This window comes from Thunnus thynnus, chromosome 13 (genome assembly GCF_963924715.1).
Source record: "Thunnus thynnus chromosome 13, fThuThy2.1, whole genome shotgun sequence".
Lineage (NCBI taxonomy): Eukaryota > Metazoa > Chordata > Actinopteri > Scombriformes > Scombridae > Thunnus > Thunnus thynnus.
Genome location: NC_089529.1, coordinates 26,112,990 through 26,136,998, shown reverse-complemented (window position 1 = coordinate 26,136,998; position 24,009 = coordinate 26,112,990). Strand labels below are relative to the sequence as shown.

Below are 24,009 nucleotides of genomic sequence, written 5' to 3'. Positions count from 1 at the left end.
ATCTGTACAGAGAAATTATTTATACATGGACATGTACAATTATGTTAAATGTGCAACCATAAGTAGACATGGTTGAATGAACAGATGAAACATAAGTGATATAATGAATGTATAATAATAAATGTATGTCAACAGTTAATGCCAGTTTAAAGAAAAAAAAAAAGAAAGATCCTACTGCTAAATGCTTCACAGTCAGGCGAGCTCTTCTTCCAACACAGAGGAGAATTGTTACAGAGTGTAATGGCAGCTGGCAGGTATGGCCTCCTGTAGCGTTCGTTGTCACAGTGGAGCTGCAGACATCCCCTGCTGAGGTTGCTCAGCTTATTGACCAGTTACCTGTATACAGGGCTAAGAAATCAGCTTTCCCCTGGAGAAATCTAGCTGGGGAAACCTAGTGTCTCGTTTACATGACAGTTAAGAAATCAGCTTACTTGCATGTAAATACGCTGCATCATGATGGTGGCGGGGGAGGCACAGTGTGAGGTGCTGGTATTTACTGGGAAGCGACTGTGGGGGCAGGGATGGTTTGTGGTCTGTGTGTCTTGAGGAGGAGGAGGATGATGGGGCAGGCAGGGACCACATGCTGTTCAAGAAAATGTTCATCTCATTAGCTCAGTTTAGGTTTCCCTCAAACTGAATCCCTTTAACCTTAAAGCCCGCGATCGGTTTCATTCCAGACAACGCATCTCTCATGTGGTTCTACTGGAGATTGCTTTCCAGGATTTTTCTCAGCTTTCCAGTATTCTTTTCCACTTGTCTCTGTTGCTATCCCTGAAGGCTTTCTTCTTCTCATTCAGTAGCTCCTTCAGGTCACTGGTGATCACGGATGTTTTTTGTTGGAAAGCAGCAGCTGTCCTGATAGAAATGACATATCTTGTCCACACAGACTCTGTGATGTAGTCTGTCATTGAGTTGATTTCCTCTCCGTACTTCTGTCTTCGCCTTGTTTGGTCTATAACAATAAAATCTATGAATATTGACCTCACAAGGAAAACAAAGCATCGGTTGTTTGTTCAAATGCAGTTTGAATTACACTTCTTGTCTGCAGCACCACAAAGCCTCAAAGAGAGGAGGTCATGTGCATGGTTTGCTTTCTTTTAACCATGACTGATCTCTCTCTCCAAGTACTTTTTGTCATGTGAATATTTGTTGTATTTTGTATATGTATATATATTTGTTTCTTATGACCATTTTGGAAAGCACTGGCAAACAATGTCAGTAAGGGCATTACATCATGAAATAATCATATGGGTGTTTTTTGGAAGGTACTGCCAAACTCTTGAAACTCAAACTTATTGAAACAACTCCACAAGCTGATGGTAGAGAGAAGCTAAATTTAATCTGAAATTGTGAAGTATTTTTAACTCAATGATTAATCACAAGTTAATTGTCATAATTATCTTACCTGGTTTCCATCAATCACTAAATAGTGTCAGCAGCAAACCAACAATAGTGGTGATAATATTAAAATGCAGATTCAGTTTGAGTTGTGTGTCTGTTCTGACTAAAGAGGGGAAGACAGATTCAGCTGAAAGTCAGTTGCTTTCACAAATCACGGATGAGTGGTCAATGCACTGAGCGCAGGTTAGCGTAGCAAATTGAAACACCTCAGCGGGACTTCAGAATTTTTATCTGTCAAAGAAATAAATGGAACGGTCTGGAAGATGTTGCAGGGCCTCAGTTTTTAAGACGCATGTAAATGAGACACTTGAGAGAAAAATGTGATTTAGGTAATGCTTTCAGTGAGTTTGTCTTGAAAGAGCTGTTGTTTGTCAGAGTGAAAATGCAGAGATCTCACGGTGGGAAGAGAAAAACAACACTCCAACTTCCTGTTAACAAGGCAAAATCATTAAGATCTCCATAGTTTTGCCTGCATGAGAGCAGCAATTTGCACTCACAATTTTATGACAAAAATGAAAACCTTCTGGACAACACTGCCTGATACTCTACATAACATTATCACTTTATTTTCAAATATTTTCCCAGTGGCAAGAACACAAGAATGATTTATAAGATAACGCTAACTTAGCTGCTGGTTTGGTTAGTAATGACTTCTCTTGAAGGCACAAGCCAGACAAACAAATGCCAATTATATTAATAATTCAGCTCTGTCTTGTATTTCATAAAAAATGAGACTATCAGATCGATAGTCTCAATTCACTCTGCATGTATATGGATGAGTCATTTGTCTCCATCATGCATCAGTGCAGGAGTCGGGTGTGGCTCCGAGGTCAAATGACCAGAATCACAATAACTGAGAAGAAAGTGTTTTTGTTTGTTTTTTTTCCTTTCTACTATTCTGTATTCTGTCGGTGGACACCTTAATAGCACATCAAGGTAAAGTCACAGAGGACAGCTGCCAGAACGGGTTTCTTATCCACCTGATTGAAACTTTCAAATTATTTGTCATTGATTTGAACACGTTCTTGGTTTAAAGTTGAAAGCAGTACTGTCATCAAAATACAAATAAAGGGCAAAGCAAACTTACAAATTCTCTCACAAATGATCTTAATTCTATATTAGTATTAGCAGTTATGAACCAGAACTGTAATTTTTTCACCAGAAAATCCTCCGTGCTAACTTTCACAGTCACCTTTTAAATATTGATGGTCTGGGAGCAGCTGCAAACTTTAAGTCTATAAGTCTTAAGTCTTGACTAATTTTAAGAGAGCCTGTCCACTTTCCCAGAAGACAGCTGCTCCCCAGAGCTGAATCTCTTAATAGTGTGATATTCAATAAGTCTCAGTCTCTCCATTACTATTTCATCTTTTTTTTTAACTTTTTTGTGTAGCTATTTACTGTATTTATCATCTGTCTTCCTTTTTATGCTATTTTTCCAAGGCTTTGAGGTGTACATGCAACATGCAACATTAATGCATCGTAGTATATGTGCAGATACTGCAGCTTTATACATCTACATGTACAGGTTTGTTTTGTGTGCATGTGCTGTATGCACACTTGTGTATGAGCATGAATGTGCGCATGCAAAATCTCTGTGGACACTGTAAATGTGTGAATGCATTTAGATTCAGGGTGGTGCATTCATACGTGCATGTGTGTATATATTTATGTTTGTAAGTGGGAATATAAATGTACAATACATGTTTGAAAGATCCACACATATGCATATTGTGTTTACTGTTATTATTTCTTCCTCTTTGAGTCAGGGTGGTAGGTTACATGGGATGGTTTTGGAGATAGTGGAAGAGTGTGATTCTCTTCAGATGGTGTAAGACAATGATGTGATTTGTATTTATGATGTATGTAGTATGATGTATACAGTTCTTCAATATGTACCAAGCGTACCATTGGGCATACACTATGTGAAACGGGTTAATATAAGTGGAAAAATGGAGAAGAAGAAATAATTGCAAAAACAAAAAAATATTATTAAAATATTAAATATAAAGAGACAACAGGGAGTATGAGTGGTTCTCGGGTTCAAACATCCCCCCTGCTGAAGTGTCCTTGAAAAAAATATGCGAATCCTTATCAGCTGCAGGGCACCCATTCTGTAGATAACCCTGACCTAAATGTACAGTGTTTTCTCCCCGAAGAGTTGAGGGTTAAGGAAAGAAGGATTTCACCTAAGAAATGATAAAGTACAATAATATTCTGACATGAAGAATCCCACAGTCATTAATATGAAATCTAATACATCATTATCGGTGTGTCTGGATGTTTTCACAAAGTCTGAATAACTGAATTTGGAGGCTTTCAGATGTCAGTGGTTAATCATGCTGTAATAAATGTCCAGTGGGTGCAGTGTAAAGCCTTGTAGATTTGATTTTATAGGAAGTGTTGGTGAGCACTGTGACCTGAAGTAGTCCTAGCGTTCTGCTCTCATGTATCATTGCACTGTCATCTTCATTCATCTCCGTTATTGATTCATCTGTGGAATTGCTTTTGCCATGACGCAATACAAGGAGGAGGACTACTGCACACAGAGGGCGGTCACCTCTGACCTTGCACATTAATCATCTCCTCTAATAAAATTGACTCATCCTATTCTTTTCCCTTACTATTTCCTGCAGGGTCAAAGCAAAGAAAGGGGTGAACCTGCTCCAGACCAAGTCGAAGAACGCTCAGTGGAAGGTGGAATGGGAGGTGCAGTCTGGTGCCAAGCATTCCATCACCACCATCGAGGTGAATAAGAACAAAGCAGTCAAACAGGGGTAAGTCAACAGCCTCGGGCCTAAACACATTGCGTCTGTCTAACCAACTACTGCAGCTGCAGCTGTTAGCTCCTATCTTCACTCCTGCCACACAAAGACAACAATATTTGTCTTCCCCAACAATGGACAAAAGGTCTTCAGAAAGGTTTCCTTGTGTGTCATTGTCGTTGCTCACTTTCTGATTAAAGGGAGCTTTTAAAAGCACACACCATTCTTTGTAAATACCCCAAGAGCTACAGAGGATAAAATATAACTTTAGCCCACAGCAGTGACTAAAGCACCCTCTGCTTTATGCCACAGAGTTAAATGAATGGAGATGTTATCTACTTAGTCTCACTACATCTGCTGTTAATTCAGTCTAGGTCGAGAGATGAGGTAGAAGATTTTGACCACTGGCATTAAAATACCTTTGAGATGAGATCTTGTCTTAGAACAGTAATTATGCCAAGTTCCTCAAAAGAGTAAAAACAACCAATCACAGTTTGGGAAACTAGAGTTGCTCAGTGATTTGCAAACTTAATGTAGTCTAAATGGTGTATGGCCTATTAATGCATTTGTTAGCCTGCTTTTAGGAATACAGCCGAAATGATTAAACCAGTAAATGACAGCACTGAGGTACCCATGGAGTGGAGTTCCTCATTACATATGTTCTTCTTCCATTCACATAAAAGGTCGATTTACCCGAAATTACAAAAAACAAACAACAAAAAAAGTGGTAAGTAGCAAATAGTAGGTGGAAGTTAATTGGATGGAACTATTTGATGCTCACAACAGTGAAAAATTATATTTAAAAACTTCAACCACAATATTTCTTTCCATAGTCTCTTTCCACATTGTTAGGGAGTATTTCTTTGAATAGAAAAACCAGGACAAAGTTTCTTGCCGATGAATTTTTAAAATGTCACTGATAAATATGTTGAGCAGCACGTAGAATTACGTTCATTTCAGCTGTATTGGAGGAATTGCAAATAAAACCAAACTATCTACATGCATTCATCGATCACATTTTGTTCATGGGTTTTTACCTGAGTGCAGTTTGGCCTGTGTCTGAGCTGGCTCCACTGAGGGAAAGCAGCAAAAAATTAGCAGCTATAAATCACAATATGTCATGTGTTCAATTCATTAACAGAAGAAGCACTGGGGGTCAGGCTGGTTATCACCGAGCCTCGGAGACACTAAAAACTGCTGGTCTTAATATTGGCATCCCTACGGACTCCCTCATGGTTGGAAAAGAAAGAGAACAGCTAACAGCTGAGCTGGCAGCTCACCTGAAAAAAGAAATCCACCATTCCTCTCTTGTTTACTTCTTAGCTGCCTTAGTGGCAGCCTTTCTTGCTATATTTAGTGACCCATGTCGTGTAATCTTTGCCACCCTGTCATCATAAGGGAAATGTCCAGTAGGGGGTCAAGCATGGATAGAGAAACAGTGTGTCATGGTGAATTTAGTCAAAAGCCCAGTCAATTCTGTGACCACCTAAAGCCAAACAGCCAAACAATAGGCATCTGAAGTTATAGAGAGGAGTCATGAAAGATTTCACGTTTTGGTGCTTCATGAGCGTGAAATCTTTTTTATATAAAAAGCCTCTTAGTTCTTGTTTGAAAATCTGCATCTGAGGTGTTTATTTGTATCAAAATGGACCAGAAATTCAAGAAGGTTTAAGTAAAAAAAAATGTTTGCATCAATAATGTATTTCATTTGTAATGTACTCTATTTAACCCTTTGAACTCTGCAATAGAAATGGTCCGCCAGTGCCTACATTGGTATTTTTGCTTATTGTGATGTCATTTTTTGGAGTATCTTCAAATGCTTCATATCCCTAGAATCTGTACAACCTAAGCTAAAAGGTTATGTAAGTCAATAAACCATAATAATTGATATAGGTATTGAAATTGTGTCATATATTTAAAAAAAACAAAAATCGGATATGTTTTTTCATCAAATTTTACTGAATAAACACACAAAATACATTGATCCAAAACATTTCTGAATGTAGAAACATGAACAAAATATTTCTTAACATTCCATAAGTTATTTGAACTATGTAAATTTTTTAGTTTTTGAGATATGCTCATTTTTATGAGCAGAGTGCAAAGGCGTTTTGTTAGTTTCATCTGCAATAGACATATTTCCCCAGTGCCTACGTTGGTATTTTTGCTTATTGTGATGTCAGTTCCCAGAATATCTTAAAATGCTCCATATTCCTAAAATCTGTACAACCTAAGTTAAAAGGTTATGCAAGCCAATAAACCATAATGATTGATATAGGCCTAAGTATTGAAATTGTGTCATAAATTACAAAATACAAAATGTGTGTTGGGAAGCTTTGCCTCTGGATGGTCCTCTGTTGCTCCTTCATCTCCAGTGGGGCTAAAACAAAGATAAATGAAAATGACATTAGAAAAAACATAGAAAAACATATCATTAAAAATAATGATGAACTTGAAAATATAATCCTTTGACAAGCAGAAACGTTCTGCTTTGTGCAGAAAATCACACACACTCATCATACACACACACACACAGCACAAAAAACAACTCTCTAAAATGTAAAAAACAAACAAACAAATAAATAATAATCCCTAAAAATGTACTTACATATCCTGATATGGATCAATGGCTTCAGCAAAATGGTCTTCATCCTCACTGAAGGAGTCCGGATCAGAAGAAAGTGCCTCTTCTGTTTGGTCACCACCCGCGAACAAAACCCCCAAAGCTTTTTTTTCTTCGGCTCTAGCTGTTATGGTTTTTATTTTAGATCTATTTGAATTGGACCATGTAAACAGCGACCCCCCCGCCGCCGCCCGCGGGATGTCCGTTTTCAAAGGGTTAATGTCACTGGCAGAAAGATTTCATCCTTTGCATAAATTGACTACCCAAAAAAATCCTGAGGTCTTTTGAGGTAGTATTAGTTGGTAGTATCAGTTGCCTAAACCTAATACCACTAAGGGTTGAATTTTAATGTAAGGTAATATTTTTTTTTTCTGAAAAGATCTTCTGAAAAATTGGTTCAGTTTGTACATGATTTGCTTTTCATCCATTTATGCATTGCCATCTGCCGCAGTGTTTTTACTACCACTGGGAGGCGCCAGAGTTGGAAATGTTCAAATTCTACACACAGTTTAACCAGTTTTTAAAGAAGAACTCCACACTAAATAAATTTTTGTGTTGTACACATAATCACATAGATTCTTGTTGGCATATGATGGTCAGACAGGTGATTTTCAAAAATAATACTCATACTGTGTATAAAAACTGCCTTTTCTGCTCAAAATTTGCTTATATGTGTTATATGTGTGTGTTAGATTTGAAAGTTCAGTTCAGCCAAATTCTTCGGCCCATGACAAAATACAGAAGACTCCGAGGTATATTTCTTAGATCAGCTGCCTCGCCAAGTATAAAATAAGTATAAGCACTGTCTAACCATTGCCCCAGTTTGTGCCACTCACACAGAGCTGCTGGTAACATTAACAAGCTTGATAAAAGACAGCGGAGAGACAACGTCGTAAATGAACAAGAGATTTATCCCTCTTCTGTGGCAGTAAACACAACACATTGGCCCGCTGCTAACTATTCTATATTAAGAGCTTAACAAGATACTCAGGGCTGACGAACAGTAACATTATGCATGATTAACAGCATGGCTATGGCTATATCCTCTGCCCCCCACATCACACACTACATAGACACAATGCCATCTACATTCATCTGCCATCTACTACTCTGTTGCATTTTTTTTTAAAATATGCTGGGAGGGAGGATTCTAGCAGAATTTGAGGGAGTAGTTACCCTTTAACCACAAAGATGGCAGTGCAGAAAATGCTCCTATGACTTGCTTTCATCACAGTCAAAAGGCTCATATTAGACAAACAATGACACATAATCTTTTTTGTTGTTTAAGTATGAGGGAGTGTTGCCTGTGGGCAGCAGTAGAACAAATTGAAATTTAATTTCAAATCTTTTTGGCCCTCAGCCTGCAGTCCAAACAAGTCAAGGGGTGGAAATTGTCGGCTAGATTGTCATGCAAATGAAATATTATGCTTTCATATGCCTTCAATTTCTATTTCACATTGAAAGAAAATAGTATTCTGCATATATTCCAGACTTGAATATCCCTAATAGATGCATTTCCTACCCATATAGTTGCAAAAACAGGACAGGATTCAAGTGGTGAATACTTTCCATTATTGCTGACAAATATAGACTTTCAACTCCTTACGTCCATTTTAATGGTTCACAAGGAATCCAGTTTTAGGGGATCGTTTCTGTTATCAGACTTTCAATCAATCAATCAATCAGTCAATCAACCAATCAATCAAGCAAGCAATCAGTCACTTTAATTTAATTGCAGGATCACCATACAGCATGGTCCCAGTACAGTTTACAACTGAAAAGAATACATAGGACAAAACGCACAAAACAGCAAGCACATAAAATAATGAAAGTTCAAATAAAACCACATTAAAAACATCAGTGTTAAAGGGACGTTAAGAAGTTGATGGACCCGACTAAGGTTGGCTGTAATGAAGTGAATAAAGGCAGGTTTTCAGTCACTTGATTTAAAGATCTCAACTCAACATGCTAAGATAAGATAAGGGGCACGGTAGGCAAATGCTCTGAAGCCAACTGATTTTTTTGTTAATTGAAGGAATGACCAGGAGATCAGCATTGAGAAAGCACAGAAGCTATGCTGGTGTATATGGTGCATTTAGTTTATATAGGTAAGGTGGTGCAAGTCCATGCAAGGCCTTGTAAGTTAAAAGAAGAACCTTAAAATCAGCTTTAGCTTGCACACGTAACCACTGAAGAGAGGCCAGAATGGGTGTTATTTGGTCACATTTTCTAGTTTTTATCCAGATTCTGGCTGCAGCATTCTGAAAAAGCTGAAGACCTCAAGTAGACACAACTAGGAAGACCAGAGAAAAGGACAAGAGTGCAGCAAGAGTGCAGTTGTCCGAGTCACAGTGACCTAAATCGATCAGAGTATTGAGAGTTCATAGCAATCATTCTGAGAGGAGTGTGGACAAGTGAATTTATCCCTGATTGAGTCAATCATCAGCATTGAATGAAAAGCTATTAGCAAGGATATTCTGTGTGAGTTTGGTGACACTATCAAACAGAAACCCTGGATTATTTTTATAAATTTTTTTATCAGGTGAGAAAAATATGCTGTCCTAGCAACTGAAAGTGTGAAACACTGAAAAAGACACAGGAGTGATCGGAAACTGGAACCTGCAAAATAGATGAAACATCAACATCAATATCCTTTGAAAAAATAAGGTCCAGTGTATTTCTACGGTTGTGAGTAGCATTCTTCACGTTAGGTAAAATCTAGACAAGTAACAAGGTCCATAAATTCCACTGCTCTCACCAGTATCTCACCAGTATCTCACCAGTTATTTACATGCAAGTTAAAATCACCCAATAAAATTACTCTGTCATACTTGACAAGAGCAACAAGAGCTTTCAGCACCTACATTCCCTGTAGCTTTTGTTTTGATTATATTGTTCTATGATTGTTTTATCAAGTACATTTCTTGGTTGAGCAGATGAGCTTATACTGCAGGATGACTGGAAGTTTCCCTTCACATTTTAAGGAGGAAACTATGAGCAGCAACCTAAGATTTAAATACTTTAATGAGCCCAAAAATACATGAATTCTCAAGACAATTCTCCCCCTAATTACCCAATTACAACTTATATGTTCTCTAAGTTCAATAATTGTTCTCATTCTTATCTGTTTGTGCTAGATATAAGCAGCAAAGAAATAACCGCTCACTATTTAAAGACGCCCCTCCTCACACAAACCCTTTCTTCCCAAAAAACACAAACATACACACACGCTGGCATCATTTTGCACCTCATTGCTGAATACATCTGAGTACCAATTCTGTTTGGACATCTGGTTTTGTTTACTCAAAATTACCTGAAACAGAGGAAATGAGGTGACAATGTTTTCCCTTCAAGGCTTATTGTTGATCTCTTCATCACTCTCTTCTCTTTATTATTCTCTTATCCTGGATTTTCTCTTCATCAGGTTACACTTCAGTCAGTGCTGGAATTCAACATATTTTTTCCTTCTGTAACTCTCTCTCCAGAGCAGTCTAATGGCAGCTCGTTGGTGACACCACATGAACTAATGCATTATTGATTGTGGTCAATGGGTTGTAGATTAATAATGCTCTTGAAAATGCTGTTGCATTACCGCTGTCACAGTCAGGACAACAGGAACAGCCAACAAGATTATTCTTTGTCAATTTTTTTGCTCGGAGTAATTACTCTGAGTGTTAAACAAGGGATGAAACAACAAAAAGACTTGTTTGTAAGTGCCAATATTGACTTCTAACAAAAACATCAGCAAGACATAAAACTAGAAACTAACCAGTGCTCTTTTTTCAAGTCTGCACCATCATCTTGATCAAAGCTGATGTTTACCCATTTTGAAGCTGAAAAAGAGGAAAATGTTTTTCTGGCATTCTGGGAGCTTTTTCCATAAATTGTTTACACAAATCTTTTATTATTTACAATGGGAATATTTCTTGTAGACATTTTTTTGGCCAAAAGATAGGAACCTTGTGCAGTGAAATGAAAAGATCAATATGAACCTCATGTTTGTGCCTTACGTATGAAGCTCAAGTCAGGATGTGGTTAGCCTAGCTTAGCATAAAGACGGGAAGGAGGGGAGACAGCTAGCTATTTGCCTGCCAATACCACTTAAGTTTTCTTATTTACACAATATATCTTGTTTGTCTGACCTATACATGAACAGAAATGTAAAAAAAAAAAAAAAAAAGAAAATCTGTGATATTAGGGGGACTTCGATTATCCTTTCGCCCAGTTCTTCTGTGCAGTCTTTCTATGGCGTGAGCGTAGACTGTATATGAACGTAGTGAAGTGTGATGTCACCCATTGGTTTGTATTGTTTGTATAGTCAGTGTCATGTTTTCCATTTGGAGCCAGGACCTTCCAAATAGGGAGTGCGGGCCGTTGCCTTTCATGCTCTGGAAACATGCCCCGCTACTTTAGCTAAACTGTCCTAACAGGGTAGGTATCATAAACAAACAAAATATTATGAATTGTCAGGGAGAGCAGCAGGTGAGCGAGCCATCACACTTATTAGAGGGCCTGAATTTAGCGATTGAGACCATAATGACTTGTTGAAAAAAAAATATTGACTCTGTCTCTCTAGAGAGGAGTTAATGTTTTTTGAATGGGAGTCAATTGGAGTCAGGGACTTTTTGGAGGCAGCATTGAGTGGATGTCAGTGACATTTCAACAAGAACTGACTCAATCTCAGTAAGAAAGCAAATGGTGTGAATCGTAAAATCTTGAATTGTTCCCTTAAATTCTTACCTTGTAAAAAAAACAAAACAAGTCCCTACTTTTCTTTAAATGCTTTTTAAAAACAGTGTTATAGATGCAAGTGTTCTTGACTATAAAGCAGAGACTTAACCATTCTCACCCCTCTGTTCACCGGCTCTGTTCCTCTGCTTTTGTAACTCTGCCTTGCAGTGCTTTGATCCAATGAACTCTCCCTGTTAATCAGTTCAAACAGACCCCTGATCAAAGAATAAAATCCTCCTGAGCTCTGAAAAAGCCCCAAGCTACAGCTTTTAAAACATATACTTTGTGCTGTACAGACAGCACATCATTAACTGAATGGAAACGAGGGTGGACATTTCTGAGCTGTGTTTACTTCGTCCCTCTCCTCACTCATTTACGTTTTCACCACCCACTACTTTTAAAAAAAGGGCCTCTATCTTGAATTGTTTGTCCAACATGAATGCAAGTGAGTTGTTATCAAAGCTGAAGGGTGTAATGAATATCATGAAAGATTTAAATTGTTTATTTTGATAATGTGAAGATTATAGAGGACAGCTCATCAAAACATTTCCCTCTATGTTTCCTTGAATAATGATTGCAGAGGGGTTTTTTTTCTCCCTCTCTGAAACTATAGGAACTGGACTTAAGTGACATTAATTAGGTAACACATACATAATTTAGTATTTTGATGAAAAAGGTCACCCGATAATCCTTGTGAGATGTCATAGGGAAATGTAATTTATACATACTGTAACAGAGCAGCTATAAGAGCAGTGGAGAGGAAAACGCTGGTTTAAATAAAAACTGCCGGATTCGGTTATTCTTGTTATTTCAGTCACATCACAATGCAATACATGGCAGGACACACATCTTAAGGGAAACGTGGAGGTTGCATTGTAATTCTGTGCTGTCACAACGCACATATAGGGGATGTAAAGAGATAGAAGCAGAGAATCAATAATGATTGTGATAAGGGCATGTGCATACAGACAGTGATGTGATATTTCCTAGGATCTGCTCTTTTCAATCAGATCTCATGTCAGAATGTCAAGTGTTACTGTTGCTCATTGCATCTAATGTGTAGGAGAAATGTCATTTTCAGCTCACATTTTCACTATTTACTCTTCACTCTGATAAAATAGCATGCCCCTTAACCCAAGTCAGTGCATTGTGAACATCATTTTTCCTTCCCTCCAGTATGGTGACAGTCAACGCTGTATTGAGCGGTCGTATATGTACTCACCCTGTGGGCCATATTGATGACAGCTTTAGCGTGTCACAGACTGAAGGGGGTGTTTGTTTTCAGTGAGTGATGTCGAGACAAATAGGCTGAGATCTCATCACGATGTTCCTGAGAGGAACCTTTTGTGGGTGGAGGCTCGTGCGGATAGTTTCTTCCAGATTTCATTAAAAGGCACTCAGACTGAATGGTGGAATGGGTCTCTGCTTTTGTGAAGGACAGACGGGGAGCGTTTCACTCTGAGCTAAAGGTGAGGTTTGGACGGGTTGATTCTCATCACAGGAGGAGAGAGATTTAATTTGCCCCGTCGCTTGTAACCTGAGGATTACAAGCCCAGCTAGAAAGATTTTCATAACAGGAAAGCTGTTATCCCATCTACATGACTCACTCATATGTTTGTGAGGGTAAAACAGAGATCCCAACCAAAGTCGATGGTATCTAATCAGAAGAGAGAACACTCAAATATTTCATGTGCACAACCATCAGAACAATCAGGTTACATACCAAAAGCTATTGATTGGTGAGAAGCAAATCTTCAGCCACTGCAAGTATGGCTGTTTGAAAATGAGAGGCAGAAAGAAATTTGCAATCTCCTTGCACAAACTCTACACTCAGGCCTTAAAATAGAAGAAGAAGAAAGAGACCCAGCAAGATTAGAGAGCAGTGATTGTTTATTGACAAGACCTGCACACTGTTTTCATTCACAGACAATTACTGATTAATTCATTGCACATAACTCCATCAAAGTAAGCAGGAATGCCATTAGAAACCTGTCAATTCTGATCAGTTTTAGTGACACTCTTAACAACAGCCCCCATGCAGAAATGGAAATATTTAAAGGAAAAGTCTATTGTCAGATTAGTTGTCATTTCAGCAATATACAAATTATTAGAGATGTCTGACATATCTGTTGTATCAAAGTCCAACCATGTCTCCTACAAAATACATTTAAATTCTGCTAATTTTCCTCACCTAATACATTTTGGATTGCATTCACTGGGAATGATTTTCTAATCGAGAAAGTGCAACATTTTTACACTACATAGACTGCATAGGGATGAGGTAGAGGTGGATGTTTGGCTATACAAAACACAGGACTTTGAAACCGTGTGCTGCATCCCATGTGTCGTCAGGTTCAGGCTACTAAAACACTTGGTTACGGTTGGGAAAAGATTGTGGTTTTGGTTAAATATTTTTTTAAAAATCAATGCTTTGAATCCAGTGCTGTGAGTCAGCATTGACTTTTTCAATATTTAACTAAGGTCACCATGTTTGAGTGCTTCAAATTGTCTAAACACAACCATAGAAACCATAATCGTGCTTTAGTTGCCATGAGAGGAGCTTAGGCGGATGCAGGGACCTAGTTTAATTTCTTGACTTTTTTCTGCACTGTACAACAAAAACAAGCAGTATATGTTTGTTTGCTAAACTAGTCGTTTTTTCCCCCCAGCAAAATATACAATCTTGCTAGTAGAAAGTACAGCATTATTAAACATTTATGGTTATGTTTAAGCACTGGCAGCACTTGGTTAAGGTTAGGGAAAGATCATGGTCTTGGTGTAGTACAGTACAAGTTTGCAGTGACTCGAAGCATATTTATTAACATTTAAGTGAAACCACAATCTTTCACTAACCTTAACGAAATAGCTGCCTGCCGCATTTTAAAATGTTGCTAACGAAAATGGCAAGAGTGAACCAAAACGCTTCAGATGCAGACCATAAAACCAAAACAATGACCTTGCTAATACTGGATGGTAAACTACCAATGTGAACTTCTGCTCAACTCCATAGACCCTAAGTCTATGCAAAAAATACATCTGCTGTTGAAGTCTTTGAAGTCTTAGCAGAGACTCAGGGTTTGTGGAGTTGAGCAGAAGTTCACGTTACTATTTTACCATGCAGTATTAGAGAGTATTATACGATATGGTATTACAGCCTGGTATGGTCACTTGATGGTGCAGTTGAAATCACAGATCACTCGTCTGGTACAGATTGATATGAAAATTATGGGGGTTAAAAAACACTCATCCCTCCAAACAGTTTATGAGCAGTCTATTATCAGACAGGCACAGAAAATAGTGTCTGATCCAACTCACGTTCTCCACCCAGAGCACCAGCTCTTACCTTCTGGTAGAAGATTCAGGGTTCCCAAGAGCAGGCTGAACCATTATAAACATTCATTCCTGCCTATGTCCATTAAGCTTCTCAACGCTAACGTAATGTAATGTAGATGTTGGCTCCGATGGTTACTACACAGTATGTATGGTTTTATCTTCTGTGGAACTGCAGGACTGAGTCCAGACCAAATTTCCCTACAGGGACATTAAAGTATATCTTATCTTAAAGATGATGAAAGAGATAGAGGAACAGAGAAAGACTGATTGATTGTTCACAATTCTGCACAATGACATGAAACCAAATTAGCTAGTTAGATCAGTGCATTAATACATCATTAGTTACTGTAGATGCTGCATTCAGCCCTAAATGCAAAATTCATTAATATTAAAACAGGAACACTTTGTATTCAGGGTTTGTGACCAGATAACCAGTTTATAAAAGGACTGTGGCACCAAAGGATTAAATTGCAGCATGAAAGAGTAAATCATATTAATATAAAGTAATATGCTTTAGCAGAGTTTCAGATTCTTCACCTTGACTTTATTTAATCAAGAAAGATGTGAAGTGAGACCACTTATCATAATGGCTGGACGTTTAAATTCTACTAACCAAAACCACTAATAGTAATGGTGGATTGTCTCCTTACAGCTTTTGTGTTTACATCAAAACCTGAGTGTCATTGCAGTTGCTTTTGCTGATTTTTTTTTTTTTTTTTTTTTTTTACATTAAGGAATGAGTTGACCAATCATGAAGCTTTAGGATGCAAACTGCACGCTGTGACCTTTAGGATGCTATAGCCATTTTAACTGCCTTGTATCTGTCAGGAAGTCTGAGATGCACCAATCAGACTAAAGGAGCTGTTTGTTGACTGAATGAAATGTAAAGATGGAGCCTTTTTCATCAATGAACGTGTCTGACAACTTATGTGAGCTGTGCTGAACGCATAACATTGATTACACTCCATTGGAAGCCGAGAGCTATTGGACAGCTTATTGGATATTGACTCATGGATCCAAACATAAAACTGTGATCAATCTTTAAAACTATGGTAAAACATTCAACTCTTCTTCTAAACTCTGATGTTCTTTTCTGAAGGTGATCAACTGTTTATGTACAATTACACACTGCCTTTGTCTCTTTATTTATTCTTAACAGAAATACATGTCCTTAGATATGTAGATGTAGAATATGTGTATTGCGTAAGCATACTTGCAAAGAGCAAATACCAAAATACACCATCTGACAAGTATCAACTCAGCTATAAAGCTTCTGGCAGCAGCGCTTCATCTGTTGAAGCCTTGATGAATACATTACCTCTCTTTTTTTCAACTCAGGGGTAACTTAAGGAAAACTTTAAAAATAACTGCAGAGATGTGTGTTGACAGCTCACTAAATGGCATGTTTAATAGTCAAAAACTATCCAGTAAGCTATTTAATTACCAGAAACAAATGCATTGCCAGAATTTCCTGTTATGCTCTGCTATGTTTTTCGTAAGTATGCTAATGTAATTGATATTTGGCTTTTAATTTTGGCGCTGTTTTGTGTGTGTGTGTGCTTTTACGGTCTGGCAGGGATGTATTGGGCAACGTCGAGGTGATGCAGTTGGATTTCGAGATGGAGAACTTCACCAGCCTCTCGGTGACCAGGAGGATCAACTGGAACATCGACTACAAGGGGCAGAACCCACCTCCTGATTCAGAGAAGGTTGTGACTGAGCTGACGGTAGTGCAGCGGGACATTCAGGCCATCATCCCTCTGGCTATGGTGAGTGAGAATTAAATCGGATTCAATTAATTCCTATTATTAAACTAAAGTTTGCATATAAGGTTGAGAAATAAGATTCAATTACATGTACTTAATGTTAATACAACATCACATCATATTTCACACCAGAAAAATAAGTTAAGGTTATCTGGCCAACTTAAGCTTTGTTGAATACATCGAAATGCCAGAGATGTATGAGGGGTGGAAGTAATGAAAAATAATTGATGAAAATGCACATGAAATAAAAAATAGAGTGGTAAAAATGGATGTGAAATGAAAACTACAGTGATAGATTATCAAGTGATTTGATTAATTTAAAGCCAATTTCATTAAAACAGTCATAATATGAGGAACACAGCCATGTTTCATCATTTTCCCCGTCTTATATTCATCACTCATCATCCACAACACAAAACTGCCATTTATCATTTAAGGAAAGTGGCCTCAAGGTTGAGAGTAACAAAAAATAATTGAATAAAGTGATGAAAATGCTTACGAATTAAAAATGGAAGTGATGAAATGTATGTGAATTGAAAAATAGAGTGATGAATTGTCAGTCGATTTGATAAACTTGATCAACGTTTTATTTGAAACAGTGTTGCTCTGATAATCAACGATGTGTTGTGAATGACGAATGATCAATGTGAGATGGGAAAAATGATGAAACATGGCTCTGTTTTCATCATATCACGACTGTTTCAATCAAATCAGCTTTAAATTAATCAAATCACTTGATAATTTATCACTCTGTTTCTATTCACATCCATTTTTACCACTCTATTTTTCAATTCACATGCATTTTCATCATCTCCATTTTTATCATAAAATTTTAGTTACCTCCACCCTACAAAGAGTTGAAACACCTCTTTTTAGAGGAAATTTTGCATTTAAATGTTTGCCTTAAGCTCTAAAATGTAGGTTAGATCATGAATGTACTGTCAGATTTCACAATAACAAAGTATTTTGCTAGAAGCTGTCAGTGGGTTTGATCTCATGCAGTAAAAGCCTTGTTCCATGTGAAAGACTACACATGCCATTGTGTAGCCACACAAAAGCATGTTATACCTGGTTGGTTTCTTTGAAAGCTTAATACACCTTTAAGACTCTGAGAGTGACGCATGAAAAAATGTCTGTTAGTCAAGGCTGATGTGAGATTATTATTTTTATATATACACAATTTTTGCCTATATAGTATAGTTGTACAGGGTACACTTTTCCTACAGTAAGCCTACTCTGAAAATATTTATTTATTTGTTCATTTATAGGGGACAGTGCATATTAAAAAGCTGTTAGCTCAACAGCTAGTTTACACCTGTATACCTGACCCGATCCGATTTAAAATTGACAAATGGATAAAAACACTTCATACATTGCAGAATTACAATCAAAATAAGAGGTAAAAATTGTTTCACAGCTCTTTATCCTAGCAACGTTAAACTATACAATCAGACAATAGCTGTGTTTCCACTAACCAATTTTTATGTGCGTTTTGAAATATCGCATTAAAAAAGCTTAATGGAAACACCAAGATTTGAAAAAAAAAAAGTTTTTACACTCGCTTGAGGTGGATTTTGGAAATGTCAAAAAAGAGTTTATGCGCAAAATGGGGAACGGAAACGCATTTAGCAAATGTTTAACTCATATGACTGATCAGCTGTTTCCGCTCTCGGCGTTTTCTGGTGACTCCAGACAGCATGAATCATGGCCAATACTAGCTGACATGAAAGAACAATTACAACTTGTCCAGTTGAAACAAAGTCCTTTGTTCTCTCCATTTCTCTCTCGTCAAGGCAATATAACTATTTGTTTTGTTTCCAGTTGGCAACCTCCACTTCTTCTACTGTGTTTACTGGCGGATTATTTAAACCTTTACTGCAATCTTCTAATGAAACTATGCGTTGCATAGCGTAGTTTATTCACTTCAAACCAGTTGATGGAAACGCACCTAAGTCGTATTTCCCTTTTTGCAACATTTTAAAAGTTTGCTTAAAATTCACTTAATCAATAACAAAACATCATTTATGGATCCATATTTGAATAGATTTTAACCATATTATAAGTTGTGATTTTTAGAATGTTGTAAAAATACTGTAAAAAACCTTACATACTAGATGCATTTTATCTCTGATTTATATGACATTGGTGATAATAACTGGGTTGGTTATAAAGTACTATGACTGTTTATAAAGTGAGTGTATCTGCTTTATTATGAAAACTCCAATCAGTAAAGGGTTGAGGTGTGTTTGACAGCTGGCGTACTGACACCGTGTCTACACTGAGAGGGTCTTAGCTGCGTTTTTCAGTTGTCCATGATGTGTGCAACCTGAAGCATTTTTTAAGGTTTCAAGTCTACTTTCCTACCTTTTAATCGTGTAATTATAGTCACTGGGCCTCAGAATTTTCTCTTATGTACGAATGAAATTTACGGGTGGTCCAGACTTGTTGCACGTGTCATCATGTACTCGTAAATCATCTCATCATCTTGTCTGACTTACAATTTAAGCCCTGATCTGAATTCATTTGGAAATAAACAAAAAATGAATATATAATTAAAACAAACTTAATGCAAAATGAATATTCTATTTACCATGTTATCATCATGGCTGCCAATTTACTGAAAGATTTTTTAGATTTTCTGATTTTTATTGGCATATTTTGGCACAGCAACCTCTATATTTACGTAGTAGCTAGGAAACCTCTCTCACTCTGTCAGTCGCCTCTATTATATCTTCTGTTACAGCTGTCAGTGTTAACATCACCTGTGGACTATAATATTATCTTGTTATTAACTCAGTGGCTGTCAAACCCCTTGACTTCCTCCCATCATTGACCACTTTCCTTTAGAAAGATGTTTTTTAGCACCTAAATTCAAAGCATTCCCTATTTATTTCTGTCACAGTGCCGAGCTGGTTTAATGACATGTGGTTAGCAGCTGGATTCATATTTTTTAATTGTTTTCGGTCCTCTACTACTGACACTCAAATTTGTACTGATTTCGCCTGCTGATTTCTGAAAGCAGGACTTGAAGCTGCTAAAAATGGCAATTTTAGGGGTGTAAATTACGCCAATGATTCACACTTACTCATGAACAGAAGGCGTTCATCTGGCTGAAATGAGTGATTAAGGACAAGTTCAGGCAGTTAAGAGAGTTTGTTGAATCCAACTTGGAGCACTTGTATGAGCAAACCTCACAGAAAAAGTAACAGAGTTTTAGGATAAAAATGCATCCAAAAATTGAAAGCTGACTCTTCCACTGCTGCAAACTGAGATACGTATGAACTTTCTAGGTTATTCAGTGCTAGTAATGATGTTTACATGTGTCCCAAGAGTCAACGGGAATTCTCCGTGCATCAAGGTCACCTTTTTCTCTGCACTAAAAAGGTTGCTTTTGATAGCTTTATTCGTGACAGCCTGCACTTGTGTGTATCTGTACAGACAGATATACAGACAAATATATGGTCATAACAAATAAATCTAGCACCTACATTCTCTGCAATGATTTGCTGTTTTTTTAAGAAAGGCAACCAATCCCATTGTCTATTACTCTTGTGGCTCTTACTTCTCCCTGCCTTGTGAAAGGTGGCAATTAGTGAGGGTGGTAAACAGATTATGGGAACAAAGGGAAATTAATCAAGCAAGAGGTGCCGAGTACCTCCAGCTATGCTTTACCCTCTTACTTCCTCTCTTGTGGTCCTGCTTCATTCATTTGTTCGAGTGGAACCCAGTGCAAAAAAAGTCCAAACCCATATGATAGTTTCTCATTAAAATGTACACTGTGTGGTAAATATAAAAGATAGTAGATGTGTAGCAGTTGCAGAATGAGAGAAGGTTTTGTTTTTCTGAGGACAGCAATGTTCATCGTCTGGCAGGCTCTCCAAGACACAGTGAGGTATTTGGTCAGTAGAACATTCTCTGAAGTATATTGTAGGTTGTATATTTGCATAATTACATCTGTTCTGCACCTAAAGCTCCATTAAATATACTTGAGTCGCAGTTATGACTTTGTGTACGGCACATCTGTTATAACATAAGGTTCACTTCATATCTCCGGTACCCTTGACATTTGGGATTAGCATGCATCTTGTATCCAGATGTGATTAACTGCGTTGCAAAATTCGATTTCTGTCTGTGTGAGTTTTTCCTTGTAGAATTTACATTCTGAAGAAAGATGGCACAAACTATCGGGGCTTTTTTTTTTCTTAGTTGCCTGCCACCTCTGCGCTCTACATCGCTTGGTATTTAGATCTATGGGTAAATGGTTATGTTACTGTATGATTTAAAACACATGAGACATCTTAAAACCACACGTACATTTTGAAGAGGGCTGGTATTGTCATCATCTTCAACATTTTTAGGGAATTTGGAGGACATCAATCGTCTTTCCTGTCACTGTTAAAAGACTTGTGTTAAAATTGGAAAGAAAGGAAAATGTAACACACTGGAGACAAAGCCCAGTCAGGCTTGATTAATTCAGAGAGTTTTCACACCCTCTAATGCTCCCAATTAGTCTGTCAAGCTTTGCTAACATTGATCACTGATATAAATGGTCACAGTTCACTTCAAAACCAAACTTGAGGCAACATTTATTGATTCCCAAATATGAGGGAGTCCTGCAGGTAGTCACGGTTGTCACCTTGAAAGACACACTTTCATCCATCATGTGAGTTGTGAAGACTAAATGGATTGTGAATTATATCAAAGCAAAAAGTTTAAGGATAAGTTCACAATTTTTTTTAAACAATAGTCAGGAGCCCAAATCAACATTGAAACAGGTTTTGTTTGCTGTAATCATTCCTCCTGTTCATACTGTTCATTTAAAGATCACCCCCTAAACTACTTACAGTGTAAGTGATGGAGGACAACATCTACAGTCCTTGTTTTGTTCTTATTTTTTTTATAAAAGTGTATTTAAAACTTTATCTGAGGCTTTAGCAGTTTGAGTAAGTCAAATCAAGTGGATATCAAGTTTTTTTAGTACATAATTCCCTCATTATTTTTGATGAATATCCATTAGGGTTTTCTAAATCACAGTTAATTCTCAAAATGTTTGCTTTTCAATATTAAAACGTGACTTCAGCATTCATGTGTTAATTATACTTATTGTTTTGAACAAGCCAGTTGTGTTTAACCTCTCTGGCATTTTGTGCTTTAAAAAAAACCTAGAGGCTTTTTTATTGTAAACTTTGAAAAACAGTTTCTGTTCTGAAAAAGGAAACAGACTAGAAAAAAAAAGAATTTCCAGTCTGAATTGGACCCTGCAGCAGGTGCTTATCTCTCACAGGAACACAGTACGACACTGAGGTACAAATTGATATTTTAATGTTTAACATTAGAATAAACTGCAATCAGCACAGAGTACATGGTCGCTGTGTATTCATCAAACCAACCAATGTGTCTCAAGGGCTTTCTGTGAGCATGTCTGTGCTGCTCAGGTCAAGAAACTAACAGTTAGAATATAAATGAATCAGGTCAGAAAATGTGAAGTACAACAAAGACTGGTTCTAAAGTCGCACGTCTTTCCACTTCTTTTGCTGTAGAAGATGTGAAGCAACTAGGACTTTTCGGCTGGTGCTGTACACCCACTGACAGCTTGTAGAACAGATCAGCACTTTCAGAAACTGCTGATATAGAGAGGTGGTAGGTGGATTTGTCTCCAAAATACAAACATGATGCATTTTATATATCAAAGCAACAAAGATGAAGGACTAGGTTGGACCCCCAGCTCTTGTGAAGGAACATGAGAAGCGAGAGAAAATGAAGAAAAGTGATTTTTTATGGTTGAAGGATCACAGATTGTGTGCCAACTACAGTTGACCTGCTGCAGATGAGAGGCAGAAGGATGAAATTACTGGTGAATTTACAATGTGAGAGGAGAAACAACTCCAGCATGCTGAGGTTAAATCAACCCTACAGCTTATTACACAGTTTAGGCCAATATTAAGACCTGTTTCTGATTACAGAAAGAGAGAGAACAGATCAGTAGGAAGGAAACAGGGAGGATGATGCAGAGCAGAGGGGAGCGTGAAACTCCATTAGCTGCTCTGTGCCACAGTAACTGCCAGGTGTTAAATAAAAAATGGTATTTTGTGTAGCACAAACCCCACAACTTGAAGTCACACATCACGTCTGCACATATATATCACTGTGCATTCATAAAGCTACACATCTGGCAACATGTATTGCTTACATTATTGAAAAGCATGGCACTTGTGAGCTAAGTATTTAAGTGTAACACACTCATCTCGCTTCAGTGCTTGTCAGACTATAAGAGTGGGCAATATATGCTGTAATAAAACATTTAGACTGAGATTACACAAACACACTCATCTGTGATAGATATTTTTACCTATTCTGCAATTTAGAATGAATTCTGATAATCCTTCATATTTCCAGGTATATATTTATATTCTGAGGCTCTACTGGAATATCTTTGCATGATTTACAGTTCAAAAACCTCTGTCTCTGAACTAGGCTGTTTTAGCTCCTGTCTCTTTAAGGCCAACCTCCTGATGAGCTTCTGAAAGCTGCGCCTTGGCCAACTTCCAGTGGCTCCGGAGGCTACGTAACAAACAATAGTAGTAGGATTTCACTTCTTTTCCTCGTTCTTTACTCGAAATGGAAACTTCTCCAATACATCCATACATACATAAGACATAAGTCCGAATCTGATCCAAAATATGTGAGCAAACAACGCAAACAATACAACCTTAGCTACAAGGTTACCAACGGACCGCCATCTGTGGGCATGCGTAAACAATGTGATGTCATCACGAGGACGGAGTAGAGGTAACTTTTCAAACGAAGCGTTCAGAGCAGGCTGAAGCCTTGAAACTTTTTCTATGTTAAACATAGACATCCAACATTATAACAGTATAAAAGTAAGAGAAAATCACAAAAAGCATGATATGTGCCCTTTAAAATAAATGACACTCTTGGTTGTATTATGTAGATTTTAGACTCCAAACTAATCAAAAGTTTGTTATTAAATTTCATCTCAAATGTTAAAGATCTGAGTTTACATACCCAACATTTATACAACAGTGTTGTGTAAAATAAGATAATAAGATATTAGATATAAGATATTTTTTTAAAAAAAAAAACAATATTAAAAAAGTTCTTTATCAAAAGGAATTCAAGGCAGTGAAAGCCAAGCTCTTTGTTAAAAATATATTCAGTTTGAATTGTGTAACTATTCCCAAAATAAGCAGTTTTACTTAGTATGATGCTAGAATGAAAACATATTTGTATCACCATTAAATATATCTAATATCTATATTATATATCCAATATAAATATTAATAGTATCTAATAACTGTTTTACTGCTTCATACCGAACATATTAATTAAGCTAAATGATAGTTGTGTAATAGCTGTGATGACTGTTTTTTGT

The 24,009-nt window shown here is 37.3% G+C and overlaps 1 protein-coding gene across 2 annotated transcripts in view; it reads left to right on the top strand.

The window, feature by feature from the left end:
- tmem132e (transmembrane protein 132E) overlaps nucleotides 1-24,009 on the top strand; it is a 397,169-nt gene that overhangs the window by 324,859 nt on the left and 48,301 nt on the right. For both annotated transcript variants that reach the window (XM_067608832.1, XM_067608831.1), the window contains exons 3-4: nucleotides 4,035-4,175; nucleotides 16,427-16,619. In XM_067608832.1, the coding sequence (XP_067464933.1) occupies nucleotides 4,035-4,175; nucleotides 16,427-16,619 (334 nt within the window). The remainder of the gene's footprint in view (nucleotides 1-4,034; nucleotides 4,176-16,426; nucleotides 16,620-24,009) is intronic.